General features: G+C 46.8%; 1 protein-coding gene across 1 annotated transcript in view; it reads left to right on the plus strand.

The window, feature by feature from the left end:
• The window catches only part of LOC140385050 (probable G-protein coupled receptor 141), a 34,419-nt gene extending 25,320 nt beyond the window's left edge, over nt 1–9,099 (plus strand). Inside the window, exon 2 of the mRNA XM_072466842.1 lies at nt 8,122–9,099. Within this exon, the coding sequence (XP_072322943.1) occupies nt 8,156–9,052 (897 nt within the window). The 5' untranslated portion in view covers nt 8,122–8,155 and the 3' untranslated portion in view covers nt 9,053–9,099. The remainder of the gene's footprint in view (nt 1–8,121) is intronic.
• Nucleotides 9,100–22,370: the final 13,271 nt, after the last annotated feature.

Consider the following 22,370-nt stretch of genomic DNA (forward strand, 5'->3'; position numbering starts at 1 on the left):
TTTTCCTCCAACTCGGAAAGTTCCCCTCCAGGAACATATCGCCCACCCTCTCTCACCCCTGCCCGCCGCCATGTTCGAAACCCTCCATCCATGTTCCCGGGGGCGAATAGATGGTTATCACAAATTGGAGCCCAGACCGACGCACCCACCTCCCCCGCATGCTTTCTCCACTGGCCCCAAATCTGCAGGGCCGCCCCCAGTATTGGGCTGGTGGAGTACCTGGCCGGCGCAAGCGGTAGGGGAGCCGTGACCAGGGCTGCCAAACTGGTGCTCCTGCACGAAGCCGCCTCCACTCGCTCCCAGATAGACCCCGTACCCACCATCCATTTCCTTATCATGGCTATATTAGACGCCCAGCAGTAGTTGATCAGATTCGGCTCCTTTCAAGCATCGCCTTCCTCACCCGCGGGGATTCCCCCCCCCCCCCCCCCCGACAATGATGATTTTGCCGGTCCTTTTGAAGAAGGACCGTGGGATAAAGATCAGGAGGCACTGGAAGATGAACAGGAATCGAGGGAGGGTGGTTATCTTTACCGTCTGCACCCTCCCCGCAAGTGACAGCGGGAGTGCATCCCATCTCCGAAACTCTCTCTTCATTTGTTCCACCACTCTAGTCAAATTTAACTGATGTAACCTGCCCCAGTCTCGTGCCACCTGTATCCCCAAGTACCGGAAACTTTCCCCAACCAGCCTAAATGGCAGCTCCTTCAGCCTATTGTTGCTCTTTCTAGCTTTAGTCTATTTGCTCTGTTTAGGTCACCTTTGCTCATGAGTCGCCAGGTATCTTTATGATACCGCCATGTGGTTCAAGTTCAGGTTATGATTAACAATACAGCACACCGCTTAGTAAGGATTAAAACAACGGTCATTTATTATATACAACAAGCAATATTAATACCCTAATACTACTTTCTATATAACAAACCTATCACTACTGGCCAATACATAACTTAGGAAGAGCCCACCAGGTCAGGGAAACGAATGGCTTGTCCAATCAAATCTGGCCCGCGGCATTCAAAAGGCTGCTACAGGTCGGTGGCTAGGTGTCTCTACCGGATAGCGATCATTGGATTCAAACTTACGATACACGGTGGCTGGTCTTGCGAAGGTCTCGAGCAGGCGAAGAGGAGAGAGAGAGAGATCTGAACTTGGACCTTTACTTTTATAGGGCCCAGGGGCTTCCCGCCTCCCGGGGAGGCCCTTGACCCTGAGTCCCAAGTGATTGGATTCTGTCCCCAGTCTCTGGGGTCGATGTGTCCAATGGTGAGGCGATTCCTCGATCGGGGGGTGGTCGCTCACCTGTCTTTGTTTCGGCCACTGCAGGCGCCGACAGGTCTGGCCCGGTATTCAATTGCTAATATGTTGCAATTGTTCCCGGGGATAGCCGATTTAGCTGTGGATGTCTGAGTAGATTAGGTGTAAACAGTCCTGAATGCAACTGCGGATACCTGGGTTGATGGGCTGTTGATAGCCCTGAGTATCGATCTGGGCTACCTTCCCCGAGCTGAAGCTGCAAACCTGTCTGCAGCTGCCTGCTTGTGTCTTCTTGGCTGCTTTTCCCAGCAGTCTTTCGGGTTAGCCATTTTAAACTGGGTTTTGGCCAGATTAATCGGAACGCAGCCATTTTACATGGCTACACTATTCTCCTGGCCCCTTGCCTGCACTACAAACATCTCACTCTTGGCCATATTGAAGTTGTACCCTGAGAACCCTTATAATCATCTAGATAGGAATAATATGATCAGGGATAGTCAGCATGGCTTTGTGAAGGGTAGGTCATGCCTCACAAACCTTATTGAGTTCTTTGAGAAGGTGACTGAACAGGTAGACGAGGGTAGAGCAGTTGATGTGGTGTATATGGATTTCAGCAAAGCATTTGATAAGGTTCCCCACGGTAGGCTATTGCAAAAAATACGGAGGCTGGGGATTGAGGGTGATTTAGAGATGTGGATCAGAAATTGGCTAGCTGAAAGAAGACAGAGGGTGGTGGTTGATGGGAAATGTTCAGAATGGAGTACAGTCACAAGTGAAGTACCACAAGGATCTGTTCTGGGGCCGTTGCTGTTTGTCATTTTTATCAATGACCTAGAGGAAGGCGCAGAAGGGTGGGTGAGTAAATTTGCAGACGATACTAAAGTCGGTGGTGTTGTCGATAGTGTGGAAGGATGTAGCAGGTTACAGAGGGATATAGATAAGCTGCAGAGCTGGGCTGAGAGGTGGCAAATGGAGTTTAATGTAGAGAAGTGTGAGGTGATTCACTTTGGAAGGAATAACAGGAATGCGGAATATTTGGCTAATGGTAAAGTTCTTGAAAGTGTGGATGAGCAGAGGGATCTAGGTGTCCATGTACATAGATCCCTGAAAGTTGCCACCCAGGTTGATAGGGTTGTGAAGAAGGCCTATGGAGTGTTGGCCTTTATTGGTAGAGGGATTGAGTTCCGGAGTCGGGAGGTCATGTTGCAGCTGTACAAAACTCTGGTACGGCCGCATTTGGAGTATTGCGTACAGTTCTGGTCACCGCATTATAGGAAGGACGTGGAGGCTTTGGAGCGGGTGCAGAGGAGATTTACCAGGATGTTGCCTGGTATGGAGGGAAAATCTTATGAGGAAAGGCTGATGGACTTGAGGTTGTTTTCGTTGGAGAGAAGAAGGTTAAGAGGAGACTTAATAGAGGCATACAAAATGATCAGGGGGTTGGATAGGGTGGACAGTGAGAGCCTTCTCCCGCGGATGGATATGGCTGGCACGAGGGGACATAACTTTAAACTGAGGGGTAATAGATATAGGACAGAGGTCAGAGGTAGGTTCTTTACGCAAAGAGTAGTGAGGCCGTGGAATGCCCTACCTGCTACAGTAGTGAACTCGCCAACATTGAGGGCATTTAAAAGTTTATTAGATAAACATATGGATGATAATGGCATAGTGTAGGTTAGATGGCTTTTGTTTCGGTGCAACATCGTGGGCCGAAGGGCCTGTACTGCGCTGTATTGTTCTATGTTCTATGTTCTAGAACCGGCCAAACTGCCTCAATGTCTCCAGTATATTTTCCATCCCGGCCAGTGGTTCCGACACGTACAAGAGCAGGTTATCCGCATAGAGAGAGACCCTGTGCTCCACCTCCCCGCTAGTCATTCCCTTCCACCCCTTTGCAGCTCTCAGCGCAATCGCCAACGGTTCTATGGCCAGCGCGAACAGCAACGTGGAGAGTGGGCATCCCTGTCTGGTCCCGTGATGTAGTCTGAAGTAATCTGACATTATCCCTTACGCTAGCTTTTGGGGCCTGGTACAATAGTCTGACCCAATTAACCAGTCCCTCCCCGAATCCAAACCGTCCGTGTACCTCCCACAAATAGTCCCACTCCACCGAAGGCCTTCTCAGCGTCCATTGCTTCACATTAAGCAATCTTCTCAAGTTGGCTGTCAGCTGCCTGCCTTTCACAAACCCTGTTTGATCGTCCCCAATCACCTCCGGTATGCAGTCCTCAATTCTGATCGCCAGGACCTTGATCAGGGGCTTGGCGTCCACATTGATCAGGGAGATTGGCCTGTATGACCCGCAGGATTCCGGGTCCTTGTCCCGCTTTAATATCAGTGAGATGGTGACTTGAGACATCGTCGGAGGCAGGGTCCCTCTGTCCCTCGCTTCATTAAAAACCCTAGTCAGGACCGGTCCCACTATCTCCGAGAACTTTTTGTAAAACTACTGGGTATCCATTTGGTCCCGGGGCTTTCCCCGACTGCATGGCCTTTAGGCCCCCCAATACCTCCTCCACTCTAATCGGGGCCCCCAGCCCGTCCACTAGTCCCCCGCCTACTTTTGGGAAGATTAGTCCGTCCAGGAACTGTTTCAGCTCCTCCGGGGGTTCTGAAGTGTAAAGCTTACTATAAAAGTCCCGAAACACCTTATTCAGTCCTGACGGGTCCTCCACTCTGCTCCCCTCCCCATCAACCAGTCTACTTACTTCCCTGGCCGCCTCCCTCTTCCTGAGTTGCTGCGCTAGCAATCTGCTGGCCTTCTCCCCATGCTCATACACCACTCCCCTCGCCTTCCTAAGTTGTTCCACGGCCCTACTTGTGGATAGCACCCCCAGTTCCGCCTGCAGTCTCCGTCTTTCCATGAGTAGGTCCTCCCCCTGGGACCCCGCATGCTCCTCGTCTATCCGGTGAATTTCCCTAACCAATCTGTCCATTTCTGCTCTGTCCGCCCCGACCCTGTGAGCCCCAATTGAGATCAGCTCCCCCCCTCACTACTGCCTTCAGCGCCTCCCACAGGGTCGCTGCTGAAACCTCCCCCGTATCGTTCACCTGCAAGTAATTTTCCATATACTTCCGCAGTCTCTCACATACCCCCTCCTCCGACAACAGTCCTACGTCTAACCTCCATTGCGGGCGTTGGTAATTTGCCCCCCCCGACCTGCAGGTCCACCCAGAGCGGGGCATGGTCCGAGATAGTGATTGCCGAGTATTCCGTATTCTTTACCTTCCCTACACTGTCCCTGCTCAAGATAAAGAAATCAATCCTAGAGTATACTTTTATGAACGTGCGAGTAGAACGAGTAGCCCCTTCCCGTCGGCTGTCTGGCTCTCCATGGGTCCGCAGCCCCCATTTGCTCCATGAACCCTTTCAGCTCCCTTGCCATTGCTGGGAGTCTGCCCGTTCTGGGACATGACCGGTCCAGCCCTTCCTTAGCCTAGTCTGGTCAGACACTTTCAAATGTGTCTCCTGCAGCATAATTACGTCCACCTTTAGAGCCCGCAAGTGCGCGAACACGCGTGCCCTTTTAACTGGCCCATTTAGTCCTCTGACATTCCAGGTGATCAGCCTGGTTGGGGGGCACACAACTTAGATGTAGAGGTCAGTGCACAATAATGTAGATGGTCACTAAATTTAGAGTACCAAAATCTTTTTTTCCCAATTAAGGGGCAATTTAGCACAACTAATCCACCTACCCTGCACATCTTTTTGGGTTGAAGAAGTGGGACCCACACAGACACTGGGAGAATGTACCATTACACGGGAGGACACCACCCACCAGGTACGTGGGACAGACTCGTACGACTCGGCCAACGTTGTCTACCTCATACGCTGCAGGAAAGGATGTCCCGAGGCATTGGTACATTGGTGAGATCATGAAAATGCTGTGACAACGGATCAATGGACGTCGCGCATCAATTGCCAGGCAGGAATGTTCCTTTCCAGTCAGGGAATACTTCAGCAGCCAAGGCGTTCTCCAAGGTGGCCTTCAGAATGCGCGACAACGCAGAATCGCTGAAACTGATAGCTAAGAACTTCCGGTGATGCACCTGTGCCAACTTAGCTGGTGCCTACCTTCCTTATTTTAATGTGTCCTACTGCACCTTCTAAAGGTGTGAGGCCAGACAGCACACGGATGTGGAGGCGACCTGCTGCGTATCTTGCCCTCTGATCTGAGATGCCTCTGGCAGCCGTCTTCTGGAGGGCCTGGACCTGGATGGGGCCAGCCAACTTTCAAGTGTCACATTTGACGAGGGGCCACCCTGTTCTGCCCGCTGCCCATTCGTTACGCTAGTGTCAGTTGGGGATGGAGGTTAAGAAGCACTGAGGTGTTCCACCTGGCGTTGCCAGTCCAGGAGGCCCGCTCTCGTCTCAACTAGGCTCTCGATGCCCTCAGCCATGGAGCACAGAGACTGGGACATGTCCCTCTGCGACTGGTCTAGGCCAGTTAGCACCCAGCCAATGCTCTTGTTGACCTCAGCCATGACGCTTTGTGACTGGGCCAAGTTCTAGAGTGCGGCAACAATGTCCATGTGGGTCTAGTTCATGGCTGCCTATGATTGGGTTTCCTGTCCTGAGCCTCAGCCATCACCGCAGAGTGTGCCCAAGCCTTGGATGTCTTGACCCATGGCTGTGACTTTCTCACCCAAGCTTTCCATTGCAGCTGCCACCCGTTCAGTGTTGGCCTGGGTACCACGCATTGTCGGCATATTCTCCTGCATTTGAAGGCGGTTGGACTCCTCCAGCTGCACCTGCAGGCGCCGGATTCTTGCTGACCCCCCCCCCCCTTGATCCTGACTCTGCGTTTGCATCTCCACCAGCGATGGGATCATTCTTTCCAGAAGCGTGATAGCTGTCCGGACTACAGCTAGTTCCTGGGATCGGGCTGCCCTCCAACCACCCGCACCCTCGGGAGTCCCTATCTCCACCTGATGTGCTGCAGCATGTGTGAAAGGTGACCCAGGAGCCTTTTCATTAAAATGCCCCACTGGGGTGATAGTCTGCGATGGTGGAATGTGCAATGAATGCAGTGACAAGACGTTGGTGGCATCCCTGGACTGGTCCTCCAGAGTGGGGTGTGCTGGGGGCTAGATACCCAAGAGAGGCTGGCATAATCTGATGGTGATCCTGCAAGGCAAAACACAAGAGACATGGTGAGATCTTGGGAAGGAGTTTCCTGGGGGAGAGAGGTGACTCACTTGCTTTTGGGACAACATTTTAGGGGCTAACAGTTATCACATGCCGACCTCTGCCTCAGAGACAGCTCTCTACTGCACCTCCCTGGATAATGCCACCATCCTCTGTTCAGCAGGGATGAGGATCCAGAGGTCTGCGATGCCCCCTCAGGTCTTCTCCCGATCCCGGAGATTATGGGTTATCTTTTCCTAGTGGACACATAAAGGACATGGTGAGACGTATGAAGGCGAATTACAGTCTGTAGCTTGTGGCATGCGTGTGCAAAGCACCTGGCCAAAGAGGACAATATTGGTGTTGGGGTTTGTGCAGGGTGGGATGGAAGATACGGGCAGGTGGGTTTTGGTTGGCCTCTATGGGAGTGGAGGTGTGATGTGAGGAGTGAGGGACAGGATGATGCCAGGGGACAGAGGTGATGGCTCATCCGAGCTGCCCTAAGCAGGTCGTTCATCTTCTTGTAGCACTGTGTGCCGATCTGCATGGTGAGGCTCACCGCGCTGAGCGCATCGGCCACCTCCACCTAGGCCTGGTTAATGACCGTGCACGGTAGCCTCCTGCCCACACTGGGGATGAGGGTGTCCCGCCTCTTCTCCACCGCAGCCAACATTCTCTCAAGCTCTGCGTCCGTGAAGCGTGGATTTGTAGTTTGTAACTTCTTGGCTGGAATGAGTGGGTAGGGAATGGTGTGCATATAAACAGCTCCTGCTTGTCAAGCTCCCCAGCGGCAATTCCGGTCCCAGCAAATCCGACATTGAGAAATGAGAATTTCTCTCGATTCACGTGGACAGAGTGCTGGACTATCTGCAGGTCCGGAATTACTTCAGAGGCAGTGCCCCAAACGGGTAAACTGTACGCAATTCAGTCCTGGCGTCGGGATTCTCCCGTTCCTCGGTGGTACATTTCTCGGAAGCTGCAATGTCTACCTGTCTAAGTTGTCAAAATGTTTTTTCTTTGTATTTGGCTTGATTGATATTTGTATTTCATGTTTTCATACAATAACAATAAATTGAATACCTAATGCTTAAGAAATAGTAGACCATTTTGAAGACCTTCATTTCCGTGATCTGATCTGTAAACTGTTTTATTTTATTTTTTATAAACTGTACAAGAAATGGATGAAAGTGTTATAATTTGCAATTTACACGTTGATCCTCTCGAACTTCAACCTATGCCCTCAAGTTCTCGATTCCCCAACCCTGGGAAAAGACTGAGTACATTCACCCTATCCATGCCTCTTATGATCTTATCCACCTCTCCAAGATCACCCCTCAGTCTCCTACACTCCAAAGAAAACTGTCCCAGCCTGTCCAGTCTCTCCCTGTAACTCAGTCCCTTGAGTCCTGGCAACATCCTTGTAAATCTCTTCTGCACTCTCTTCAGTTTAATACCATCTTTCCTGTAGCAAGGTGACCAAAACTGAACAATACTCCAGGTGTGGCACAACTGCAACATAACTTCCCAACTTCTCCTGCCTTCTCTCCATAACCTCTATCCCCTTATTGATCAAAAAGCTATCTACTTATGCCTTAAAGACACTGTGATTTGGCCTTCACAGCTTTCTGCAGATTATATTAAAACTATACATTTGGGTTACGACTGAGAATTTGAGAAAGTACATTGTCTGTGAAACTATCACCATGTTGATAAACATAAGAGCTTTTGTTTTATTGAAGGTTGGGCAACAAACTAAATTCATCAGCTCGAGAAATGACAGAACAATCGGCAATGTCTATTGAAGGCCATTTCAACTCTTCAGGCGATAATCGAACAGTCCACTTAGACCATGAAGAGCAGAAGTCTGTTTTAATAGTACTGTACTCTATTGTGTTTGTGGGAGGAGTCATTGGAGCTAGCGTTATGCTACATCGGATACTCAAGAGTGACAAGAACTCAAAGTCATTTATCATAATCAATCTCTCAGTAGCACATGTCATTTTTCTTATAACAGTGCCATTTCGTATTTCTTACTATGTAACCGAACAATGGACATTTGGCCTAGTTTTCTGTAAGTTGGTCAGTGCTGTTATACACGTTCACATGTATTTAACCTTTGTATTTTATGTGATCATCATCACCACAAGATTTCTTAATGTCTTGCAAAAGAGGGAGTATCTAAAGTTTAACAGGCCATGGATTGCTTTAGTGTTCAGTGTAACCCTTTGGCTTGTGGCAACTGTGATTATTTTTCCAATATTTCTAATTAATTATGGCGTTAACCAGAATTATGAAGAAAATCGGTGTTTTCATTTTGAGGCTGAAATTTCATCAGCACCTGTGAGGATAGTCAACTACATTTTGATCTGTACAACAATGTGTACCATTATCATTTTGTTTATCTGGCAGATAAGTATAATGTCAAATCTGGCCATCAAACATGGCTCACAGACATGTGCTCATCAAGTTTTTCGTGCCCAACTAAAGACACTGACATTTATATTGATAATGTTTGTGTTTCTTGTTCCATATCTTGTATTCAGAATATATTACATCAAAAACTTTGATGAAAAATCATCAATTCTGCATTCAATTAATGAAATTGGTTTATCCATAACAGGAATGTGTTGTTTCGATTTGCTAATTTTTTGGATTTGGTATTCCTTTTAGAAATTAGCAGGCAATAGAACATAGAACATAGAAAATACAGCACAGAACAGGCCCTTCGGCCCACGATGTTGTGCCGAACCTTTGTCCTAGATTAATCATAGATTATCATTGAATTTACAGTGCAGAAGGAGGCCATTCGGCCCCTTGAGTCTGCACCAGCTCTTGGAAAGAGCACCCTACCCAAACTCAACACCTCCACCCAACACCAAGGGCAATTTGGACATTAAGGGCAATTTATCATTGGCCAATTCACCTAACCCGCACATCTTTGGACTGTGGGAGGAAACCGGAGCACCCGGAGGAAACCCATGCAGACACGGGGAGGACGTGCAGACTCCGCACAGACAATGACCCAAGCTGGAATCGAACCTGGGACCATGGATCTGTGAAGCAATTGTGCTATCCACAATGCTACCGTGCTGCCCTTAAGAACAAATAAATCTACACTATATCATTTTCCCGTAATCCATGTACCTATCCAACAGCTGCTTGAAGGTCCCTAATGTTTCCGACTCAACTACTTCCACAGGCAGTGCATTCCATGCCCCCACTACTCTCTGGGTAAAGAACCTACCTCTGATATCCCTCCTATATCTTCCACCTTTCACCTTAAATTTATGTCCTCTTGTAATGGTGTGTTCCACCTGGGGAAAAAGTCTCTGACTGTCTACTCTATCTATTCCCCTGATCATCTTATAAACCTCTATCAAGTCGCCCCTCATCCTTCTCCGCTCTAATGAGAAAAGGCCTAGCACCCTCAACCTTTCCTCGTAAGACCTACTCTCCATTCCAGGCAACAGCCTGGTAAATCTTCTTTGCACCTTTTCCAGAGCTTCCACATCCTTCCTAAAATGAGGCGACCAGAACTGTACACAGTACTCCAAATGTGGCCTTACCAAGGTTTTGTACAGCTGCATCATTACCTCATGGCTCTTAAATTCAATCCCTCTGTTAATGAACGCGAGCACACCATAGGCCTTCTTCACAGCTCTATCCACTTGAGTGGCAACTTTCAAAGATGTATGAACATAGACCCCAAGGTCTCTCTGCTCCTCCACAATGCCAAGAACTCTACCATTAACCCTGTATTCCGCATTCATATTTGTCTTTCCAAAATGGACAACCTCACACTTTTCAGGGTTAAACTCCACCTGCCACTTCTCAGCCCAGCTCTGCATCCTATCTATGTCTCTTTGCAGCCGACAACAGCCTTCCTTACTATCCACAACTCCACCAATCTTCGTATCGTCTGCAAATTTACTGACCCACCCTTCAACTCCCTCATCCAAGTCATTAATGAAAATCACAAACAGCAGAGGACCCAGAACTGATCCCTGCGGTACACCACTGGTAACTGGGATCCAGGCTGAATATTTGCCATCCACCACCACTCTCTGACTTCTATCGTTATCCAACTGGCCAAATTTCCCACTATCCCATGCCTCCTTACTTTGTGCAGAAGCCTACCATGGGGAACTTTATCAAATGCCTTACTAAAATCCATGTACACTACATCCACTGCTTTACCTTCATCCACATGCTTGGTCACCTCCTCAAAGAATTCAATAAGATTTGTAAGGCAAGACCTACCCCTCACAAATCCGTGCTGACTATCCCTAATCAAGCAGTGTCTTTCCAGATGCTCAGAAATCCTATCCTTCAGTACCCTTTCCATTACTTTGCCTACCACCGAAGTAAGACTAACTGGCCTGTAATTCCCAGGGTTATCCCTAGTTCCTTTTTTGAACAGGGGCACGACATTCGCCACTCTCCAATCCCCTGGTACCACCCCTGTTGACAGTGAGGACGAAAAGATAATTGCCAACGGCTCTGCAATTTCATCTCTTGCTTCCCATAGAATCCTTGGATATAACCCTTCAGGCCCGGGGGACTTGTCTATCCTCAAGTTTTTCAAAATGCCCAACACATCTTCCTTCCTAACAAGTATTTCCTCGAGCTTACCAATCTGTTTCACACTGTCCTCTCCAACAATATCGCCCCTCTCATTTGTAAATACAGAAGAAAAGTACTCATTCAAGACCTCTCCTATCTCTTCAGACTCAATACACAATCTCCCGCTACCGTCCTTGATCGGACCTACCCTCGCTCTAGTCATTCTCATATTTCTCACATATGTGTAAAAGGCCTTGGGGTTTTCCTTGATCCTACCCGCCAAAGATTGTTCATGCCCTCTCTTAGCTCTCCTAATCCCTTTCTTCAGTTCCCTCCTGGCTATCTTGTATCCCTCCAATGCCCTGTCTGAACCTTGTTTCCTCAGCCTTACATAAGTCACCTTTTTCCTCTTAACAAGACATTCAACCTCTCTTGTCAACCATGGTTCCCTCACTCGACCATCTCTTCCCTGCCTGACAGGGACATACATATCAAGGACACGTAGCACCTGTTCCTTGAACAAGTTCCACATTTCACTTGTGTCCTTCCCTGCCAGCCTATGTTCCCAACTTATGCACTTCAATTCTTGTCTGACAACATCGTATTTACCCTTCCCCCAATTGTAAACCTTGCCCTGTTGCACGTACCTATCCCTCTCCATTACTAAAGTGAAAGTCACAGAATTGTGGTCACTATCTCCAAAATGCTCCCCCACTAACAAATCTATCACTTGCCCTGGTTCATTACCCAGTACTAAATCCAATATTGCCCCTCCTCTGGTTGGACAATCTACATACTGTGTTAGAAAAGCTTCCTGGACACACTGCACAAACACCACCCCATCCAAACTATTTGATCTAAAGAGTTTCCACTCAATATTTGGGAAGTTAAAGTCGCCCATGACTACTACCCTATGACTTCTGCACCTTTCCAAAATCTGTTTCCCAATCTGTTCCTCCACATCTCTGCTACTATTGGGGGGCCTATAGAAAACTCCTAACAAGGTGACTGCTCCTTTCCTATTTCTGACTTCAACCCATACTACCTCAATAGGGTGATACTCCTCAAACTGCCTTTCTGCAGCTGTTATACTATCTCTAATTAATAATGCCACCCCCCACCTCTTTTACCACCCTCCCTAATCTTATTGAAACATCTATAACCAGGGACCTCCAACAACCATTTCTGCCCCTCTTCTATCCAAGTTTCCGTGATGGCCACCACATCGTAGTCCCAAGTACCGATCCATGCCTTAAGTTCACCCACCTTATTCCTGATGCTTCTTGCGTTGAAGTAGACACACTTCAACCCATCTCCGTGCCTGCAAATACTCTCCTTTGTCAGTGTTCCCTTCCCCACTGCCTCATTACAAGCTTTGGCGTCCTGAATATCGGCTACCTTAGTTGCTGGACTACAAATCCGGTTCCCATTCCCCTGCCAAATTAGTTTAAACCCTCCCGAAGAGTACTAGCAAACCTCCCTCCCAGGATATTGGTGCCCCTCTGGTTCAGGTGCAACCCGTCCTGCTTGTACAGGTCCCACCTTCCCCAGAATGCGCTCCAATTATCCAAGTACCTGAAGCCCTCCCTCCTACACCATTCCTGCAGCCACGTGTTCAACTGCACTCTCTCTCTATTCCTAGCCTCGCTATCACGTGGCACCGGCAACAAACCAGAGATGACAACTCTGTCTGTCCTGGCTTTCAACTTCCAGCCTAACTCCCTAAACTTGTTTATTACCTCCACACCCCTTTTCCTACCTATGTCGTTGGTACCAATGTGCACCACGACTTCTGGCTGCTCCCCCTCCCCCTTAAGGATCCTGAAGACACGATCCGAGACATCCCTGGCCCTGGCACCCGGGAGGCAACATACCTTCCGGGAGTCTCGCTCGCGACCACAGAATCTCCTATCTATTCCCCTAACCATTGAATCTCCTACAACTAATGCTTTTCTATTCTCCCCCCTTCCCTTCTGAGCCCCAGAGCCAGACTCAGTGCCAGAGACCTGGCCGCTAGGGCCTTCCCCCGGTAGGTCATCCCCCCCAACAGCATCCAAAACGGTATACTTGTTTTGAAGGGGAACGGCCACGAGGGATCCCTGCACTGTCTGCCTGTTTGTTTTTTCCCCCCTGACTGTAACCCAGCTATTCTTGTCCTGTACCTTGGGTGTGGTTACCTCCCTGTAACTATTCTCAATCACCCCCTCTGCCTCCCGGATGATCCGAAGTTCATCCAGCTTCAGCTCCAGTTCCCTAACACGGTCTTTGAGGAGCTGAAGTTGGGTGCACTTCCCGCAGGTATAGTCAATGGGGACACCGGTGGTATCCCTCACCACCCACATCCTACAGGAGGAGCATGTAACTGGCCTAGCCTCCATCCCCTCTTACCTTACAGAATATAGCTGCTGTGTGGACTAACTAGATCTCCGCCCTCCGACTCTGCTCCCAGTCAGCTACACTTCCTGTAAACTCCTGGCTCTCTTCGCACTCTTTGCGGAAATGTCGGAAACAAAATGAAAGGAGCACCTTACTCCCTCCTCACCTAACTCTTTCGGTCACCAAACTCTCACTATCGCACTCAAAAATCACCAAATTCAGCACTCAGTGCAATGAGCCAAATGAAGATTGTAACTGCATGTATTTATTTCTTTTGGGCACATCCCATACTTTTATAGAACAAAAAAAATACTTTTAATAGTTAACAATTTCAGAAACATACACTTACTAATTACCTTGCTATTTCCAACATTTATGGGATCTCTTTGGGTTCCGATAGTAAATTGCCATTTATGGTATCAATTTGGGATCATGGACAGTTGAGAATTAAAATATAACAAAAGGAAGTCCATTATCATTGCAAATCTGTAAAGTAAAACTTGTCAAAGGTTAAACACATCCTGTTTGACTCACTTTGTTACTGATATGATTTTTAATATTGTTGCCTGTTACTGCTCGGTTGGAAAAGATGGATGTGATTTACTAAAGAAGAGGTCATACATGCGCTTCTACATTCTCACTGAATTATGGAAAACCATCCTACCTGAAGCTGGATGCCTCTGCCATTCTCCAAAGAAGCATTTGTAATAATGTATTCTGATGCAAATTTTCAACTCTGTACAGTATTGGCTTACTTTTGTATCTTCGATAATTATTCCAAGGAATACATTCTTTTTGAATAAAAAGCATTTCCAGAAACACCTCCACATGCACCAACTTTTCTGTACCCAAATTTCAGACATGAAACAATCTAGCCTAAAACTCTCCAAGGAACGCACTTTATAAATCAGTCAATTTGTTATCAATTTCCGTCTTCAAATCAGGTAGGTCCATCATCCAACAATGATGAACAAACATCTTAATAATAATCTTTATTAGTGTCACAGGTAGGCCACATTGCAATGAAGTTACTGTGAAAATCCTCAAGTCGCCACGCTCCGGCTCCTGTTCGGGTACACGGAGGGAGAATTCAAAATATCCAATTCACCTAACAAGCATGTTTTTCTGGACTTGTGGGAGGAAACTGTGTTAGCTTCTGGCTGCTGTTCAGTAAAGAGTGAAGAGTTCTGCTCCTTTCCCAAGACACCTTTATTTTCCTTGAACACACTGTACAAAACTCACCACATCACACCCCACAAGGGCCACCTGCAATCTCTTTACATATCAGTGTCAATTATTGGATACTTAACATCAAAAGAGACATCTAAATGGAAGTCTCTTAAACTATTCCTAACAATCTCCCCTTCCTTGGAGAAAAAAAAATTGTGGTTAAAAACAAAATTACAAGAAACTCAAAAACACGCACAATTTCCCCCCTCTTTTTTATCATTTTTGGAAGGAAAAAAAAGTCACAGAAACAGGCGCCCTTCATTAACGATATCCAAAGGTTTCTGTGAACAAGCCCCTCTTTTCGTAAAACAATCTGACAATTGATAGCTACTGTCGACCCATTTCATTTTTCTATCTCCCCTCTGTCCAACATCTGTCCAACCAGGGGCAGCACGGTAGCATTGTGGATAGCACAATTGCTTCACAGCTCCAGGTTCGGTTCCGGCTTGGGTCACTGCCTGTGCGGAGTCTGCACATCCTCCCCGTGTGTGTGTGGGTTACCTCCGGGTGCTCCGGTTTCCTCCCACAGTCCAAAGATGTGAAGGTTAGGTGGATTGGCCATGATAAATTGCCCTTAGTGTCCAAAATTGCCCTTAGTGTTGGGTGGGGTTACTGGGTTATGGGGATAGGGTGGAGGTGTTGACCTTGGGTAGGGTGCTCTTTCCAAGAGCCGGTGTAGACTCGATGGGCCGAATGGCCTCCTTCTGCACGGTAAATACTATGAAAAAAAAAGAATCTGCTTCAAACTTGCAATGTCGATCCTTAACCCCTTTTCTCATTGACACTTTTTGTAGAGTGTGCATTTTCCCTGTGACACTCAATGGGTATGTTACCCAAATCCTCTAATCCCAAAATGTCTGTCAATATCGGAGATATATAAAAGGCCATATCCACTGCCTCTACAAGGCTTAACATCTCAGCGGCAAAGTGCTTTTGACCACTCTCCTTATTTTCTTTGTTTCCCACGCAAGAGGGCAACATTTACCATTGTTCCCTAAAATGAAAATTATAAAACCTCGTGCGGTTGAAACCACATCACATAAAATTGCATAGGATGCATCACTATAAACTATGAGTTTCAAGTGCCTAAGATAACCTAAAACCGGGAACCTCAAAACACACTCCTGCATTTTTAATTTGACCAACACTTTATTTGCTCTCATTATGTCTTTTTTTGTACTCAATTCAATCAAACTAACGTCCGGTCTAGCCTGTCTACCTAACCAATTCAGTTGTCCAATTAAACTTCGCAGTTGCTCTTCTTCCATCTTTGAAACCACTGCGTCTTTTTGTGAAACCTGACCACGACTAATTGCAATTGGGCTGATGCTCTCCAAATAAGATTGCTGACGTAAAGTTTCACCTAACTCAGTCTGTCTGATTTCCAGTCCAATATATTTAAATGCACCGGAAGCCTGACTTCCAACCCTGAATTCTTTCCTCAACCCAGAGATTACAATAGTTTCAAAATCACGAGCCCCACCCCATAGAAAAATCATGACATGCATCAAAAAGATGCCAGAAGTATTTCCTTTATAGTGCCAGTAAAACATTGCCAGATCTGCTTTCAACCGGCAACAGCATAACTTTAACAAAACTGACCTTACCGAAAAATACCAGACTCTAGATGCATCATTTAATCCATATGCACATTTGTTCACCTTCCAGAGTGCGCCTTCTGTTTTAGCTGCTTCTTTAGGACGGAGAAAAATGTCTCTCTGGAGCTGATGCCCCTGCAAAAAGGCAGCTTTTATATCTATAGATTTGCATTCCCATGCCTTTGTGACTAATAGAGCCAAGAAGATCTTTAAAATAACCTTTCCTGCCGTAGGTGAATTTACCCTTAAATCCTGATCTTCTAAGTTTTCTTCAAATCCCCTTGCCACAAGCCTGGCCTTTGCCTTAAGTTCCATCCGGAAGAACCTTTTTCGTGCAAATCCATCTGTGGGATAGAGCTCTTTGTCCCCTATCCGGTACTTCCGTTCATACCCCAAATTCACTCCAACTATGCAGTTCTGGCTGTTTGGCATCTTTGATAACTTTTCCATCTAATTTATTGGAGGCCACCAAAATTTCAAGAGCATGTGGGCTTCTACTGCTAGTAGCATTCATAGTCTTACTCATGTTCCGAGACCTTGACAAACTACGACCCTCTCCCACCTGGTATCTCGTTCTGTACTGCTAGATCTTTCCCTTCTGCTGTGGGATGTCCTTTCAATAGTTCTTGACCTTTTCCTGTGAACCGGTTCACTATCCGAGAACTGGAACTGCATTTTTTGCCCTCCATGTTTGAACTTCGTGCTCTCAATCCATTGTCTTGATTCCCTCCCCTGTATGCTGTACATTCAAGCAGTGTTTATACTTTCCAGTGGCCTTCCCTGCTCTACTAATAACTGTTGCATCCTTCCATTGACTAGACCCTTCAGGCAAGTATGTCACTTTTGTACCAACTTTTGGCAGTTGTCCTTTCGGAAACATTGCCAGTTCTAATTCATCAAATGTATTGTGTTCCTCCACAGAAACCCTGTCTATATCAGTTAATTGGTCCTCATAGTTCTGTAACACATGCGTACCAGATGACCCTGGTTCCTCCTCATGTCTGCCTGCTCTGTCTAAATTTGAAAATTTGTAATCTGTACCCATTATCCTTGAATAATGTACCCCAATAATCTGATTGCCATGTTGCAAAATAATTTTTTCGCCATCTATGCCTATGATCTTCCCTGGGCCTTTCCATTCATTAAAATTGCCTCTCTTATAGTATACTATGTCTCCTTGCTGAAAAACGGTATTTGATGGCCGTACATTATGCCTTAAAGCTCTGCGAATTCTTTCAGAGACTTCAGCTTCCAAAAAAGCTTGTCTACTGCTATGTAATGCATTTAAATGCTCAGCAAAGGCAGAGCTAATTGTAGTTCCTTCTCAAGCTGGAGGCCGGTCATCTAAAATGGATGGAATTTTAGGATTTCTACCAAACACTAATTGATAGGGACTAGCCCCCAACCATCTGCAACAAATTATTTGCATGTACCGCCCATGCCAAGGCCAAATTTAACTTGGAATTTGGTCTATCTGCCAAAATTTTCTGGAACATGTCATCTATTACCGCATGGTTTATTTCACACACACCATTACTAAATGGGCTTTCCGCAGCCGCATTCATAACTGTGATATTCACGTTTTCACACATATCCCTAAACTCATCTCATCATTAGCAAATTCTCCCCCATTGTCTGTAAGGAATTTTGCCGGTGGGCTCATTCCTGTCCCTATCCATTTTTCCACATTTGATCCAGGATTACTCTCTTTTCTTTACTTTGTACAATGGTTGACTGACTGAATCTGGTCGCTAAATCTACAAAATTCTAAATAAATATATTGTTAGCTTTATCCCAGATCTTCAGGTCCATGGCCACAATGTCGTTAAAAGGATTTTAACATCGATTATGATGGTGTCCTTCTGTATTTCCCACAAACCTCACAGCGATCACTAACCTATTCTATCAGCTTAGTATAATCTTCATCACTTACCCTGCAAACTTTCAATACATTTTTCAGCCTCCGAGGAGACGGATGTGCAAATTGCCTTTTAATACAACAAGCTTTTTATCAGCTAAAGTCCCATTTCCAGCTGCCAACAACACATCCTTAACAACTGCACCCGAAATATTATTTGCCAGTAATAGAATACAATAGTGTCCCGACTGTGTAAATAGTAAGTCCACCGTCTTTCCAAAAACTGTTGCCTTATCCTGTTTCATATCCAGTTTCAAGTGTTCCATATACAGTTTCACGTGTGCTTTCTTCATCGATGGTCTGCTTAGAAGCAAAGGTATCTCACTTCATATAACATCTGTGCTAATGAAATAATTCACTCCGACAATATTGCAAGGGATCAATCACCACTCTTTTCAGTGACTTGAGTATTATCATCCACAAACCTGAAACTTGTGGAACTTTCAAATTTCTTAACCTTGTTACGATTTAGTGAGTGATTGCCGAAGAAGACTGCCTTTGAAGATTCTTCAAAAAAGTTAAGCTTTGTTCCTTACAGCACAGCATCAGAGGTCCTAGGATTTGTTAAATGGAAGAACCATGATTGGTTCAATAACAATGACCAAGGCCTGCTCCCCCCAACGATGCATGACACCCTCTGCGGATTGTATGCAGGATTCCATCAGACTGATCCAGGCACTGGAACCGCATCTTTAGCATTCCTATGGTCTGCTCCATCAAAGCGCAGGTTGCAGCATCGGCCTCATTGTATTTTGTCCCAGCTGCACTCTGTGGCCTCCGCAAAGGCGTCATCAACCACATCCTCAGTGGGTAACCCTTGTCCCCAAGGGGCCAACCCTGCAGCCTCTGTGGACCCTGAAACATGTCAGGGAGTGGTTCAGAACGTAGGAGTCCTGCACATTCCCTGGCATGTGCACACACCTGCAGGATGTGTTTGGTGTGTCGCAGACCAGCTGAACATTTAGAGAGCCACACAAAAGGCTGGTAGAGGTTTGGAACTATCTTCCACAAACAGCAATTGATGCTAGATCAGTTGTGAATTTTAAATCTGAGATAGAACTCCATTCCACAGTTCGCACCTGCTTCAAGAAGACCACCATCATATCAGTGCCAAAGAAGAACCAGGCAATGTGCCTCAATGACTTCACGGCCAGTGGCCTTGACATTGATCATTATGAAGTGCTTCGAAAGGTTGGTCATGAGACACATTAACTCCATACTCCCAGAATGCCTTGATCCACTGCAATTCCCATTCCGCCACAACCAGTCCACAGCGGACGCCATCTCCCTGGCCCTACACTCATCCCTGGAGTATCTCGACAAGGACACCTGTTCCGACTCCTATTCATTGACTACAGCTCCGCCTTCAACACTATAATTCCAGCCAAGTTCATATCAAAACTCCAAAACCTAGGACTTGGCTCCTTGACTTTCTGACCCATAGACCATAGTAAGGATAAACAACAACACCTCCTCCACGATAGCCCTCAATGCCGGGGCCCCACAAGGCTGCGTATTTATCTACCGACTATACTCCCTACACACACACGATTGTGTGGCAAAATTTGGCTCCAACTCCATCTACAAGTTTGCTGATGACACAACCGCAGTGGGTCAGATCTCGAAGATTGATTAGTCAGAGTACAGGAGGGAGATAGAGAACCTAGTGGAGTGGTGTAATGACAACAATCTCTCCCTGAACGTCAGCAAAACTAAGGAGCTGGCCATTGACTTAATGAAGCAAAGTATTGTACACACCTCTATCTGCATCAATGGTGCCGAGGTGGCGATGGGTGGAGATGGTTGACAGCTTCAATTTCCTAGGTGCGCACATCATCAACAATCTGCCCTGGTCCACCCACGTTGACGCTACAATGAAGAAAGCACAACAGCGCCTATACTTCATCAAGAAATAAGAGAAATTTGGCATGTCCACATTGATTCGACTCTTACCAACTTTTACAGATGCACCCATAAAGCTTCCTATCTGGCTGCATCACAACCTGGTATGGCAACTGCTCGGCCCAAGACCGTAAGAAACCACAGAGTCGTGAACACAGTCCAGTTCATCACACAAACCAACCTCCCATCCATTGACTTTGTCGACATCTCCCGCTACCGTGGGAAAGCAGGCAGCATAATCAAAGACTCCTCCCACTGGGTTATTCTCTCTTCCAACTTCTTCCATCAGCAGGAGATACAAAAGTCTGAGAACACGCACTACCAGGTTCAAAAACAGCTTCCACCCCGCTATTGCAATTCCTGAACGACCCTCTTCTGGACTGAACTGATCTCTTCATACATCTTCTCTACAGGGTAGTAATACACTCCGTATGCTTCACCCGATGCCAGTATCCATGTATTTACATTGTGTATCTATCGTCTATCCTATGTCTTTTCATGTATGGAACGATCTATAAATAAATAATCTTTATTGTCACAAGTAGGCTCACAATAGCACTGCAATGAAGTTACTGTGAAAATCCCCAAGTCACAAGTCAGGTACACAGAGGGAGAATTCAGAATTCTCAGCTGGTGCGGGAATTGAACCCGCACTGCTGGCCGTGTTCTGCATCACATCCCAGCTATCTAGCCTACTGAGCTAAACCAGCCCCGACCTGTCTGGACTGTATGCAAAAACAATACTTTTCACTGTACCTTGGTACACGTGACAATAAAACAAATTAAAATATCGATTTTTATTCAAAAATAGTGGAGTAGGCTTAAGGGGCTGAATGGTAAAACAACATTGCTGTTGGTCTGGAGTCACATGCAGAATAGCAGATTTCCTTCCCGAATGAACCTCAGTGAACCAGATGAATATTTTGACATTGGTTTTTAAATTCCAGATTTATTAACCAAATTAAATTTCAACATCTGCTGTGTGGAACATAAACTTGTGTCCCCACAGCAATAGCCTGGGTAGGTGGATTAACTAGTCAATGGTATCGCCACGATTCCACCTTCTTGGTGGGGTCCATCCAGATTCATTCCCAAATTAACCCCCAAACCACTTCACTCCCACAAACATAACTCCGGCAAGAGACCCCCGTTCACACCAGCCCGCCCTCCACCCCGTCCCTCACACTAACCTCCTCAGTCCCCCTCCCGCACACTCTGCCTCCCTCACGCTCTCTTTCCCTCCCCCCCCCCCCCCGCGCACGCAGTCATCGCGCGATAAAAAACGGCGGGAAAAACCCAACGGCCGGCAGCGCCGCGTGAGCGACCCGCCCGTCAGAGAGAAACAGCAGGTAATAAAATATATTATATATATATTTATAAGATATAAAACAGCGGGTACCGTCCCCGTGACTGATATAAAACAGCGGGTACCGTCCCCGTGACTGATATAAATCAGCGGGTACCGTCCCCGTGACTGATATAAAACAGCAGGTACCGTCTCCGTGACTGATATAAAACAGCAGGTACCGTCCCCGTGACTGATATAAAACAGCAGGTACCGTCCCCGTGACTGATATAAAACAGCAGGTACCGTCCCCGTGACTGATATAAAACAGCAGGTACCGTCTCCGTGACTGATATAAAACAGCAGGTACCGTCCCCGTGACTGATATAAAACAGCGGGTACCGTCCCCGTGACTGATATAAAACAGCGGGTACCGTCCCCGTGACTGATATAAAACAGCAGGTACCGTCCCCGTGACTGATATAAAACAGCAGGTACCGTCCCCGTGACTGATATAAAACAGCAGGTACCGTCTCCGTGACTGATATAAAACAGCGGGTACCGTCTCCGTGACTGATATAAAACAGCGGGTACCGTCTCCGTGACTGATATAAAACAGCGGGTACCGTCCCCGTGACTGATATAAAACAGCGGGTACCGTCCCCGTGACTGATATAAAACAGCGGGTACCGTCCCCGTGACTGATATAAAACAGCGGGTACCGTCCCCGTGACTGATATAAAACAGCGGGTACCGTCTCCGTGACTGATATAAAACAGCAGGTACCGTCTCCGTGACTGATATAAAACAGCGGGTACCGTCTCCGTGACTGATATAAAACAGCGGGTACCGTCCCCGTGACTGATATAAAACAGCGGGTACCTTCCCCGTGACTGATATAAAACAGCGGGTACCGTCTCCGTGACTGATATAAAACAGCGGGTACCGTCTCCGTGACTGATATAAAACAGCGGGTACCGTCTCCGTGACTGATATAAAACAGCGGGTACCGTCTCCGTGACTGATATAAAACAGCGGGTACCGTCCCCGTGACTGATATAAAACAGCGGGTACCTTCCCCGTGACTGATATAAAACAGCGGGTACCGTCCCCGTG

The sequence above is a fragment of the Scyliorhinus torazame genome, chromosome 11 (assembly GCF_047496885.1).
Source record: "Scyliorhinus torazame isolate Kashiwa2021f chromosome 11, sScyTor2.1, whole genome shotgun sequence".
Lineage (NCBI taxonomy): Eukaryota > Metazoa > Chordata > Chondrichthyes > Carcharhiniformes > Scyliorhinidae > Scyliorhinus > Scyliorhinus torazame.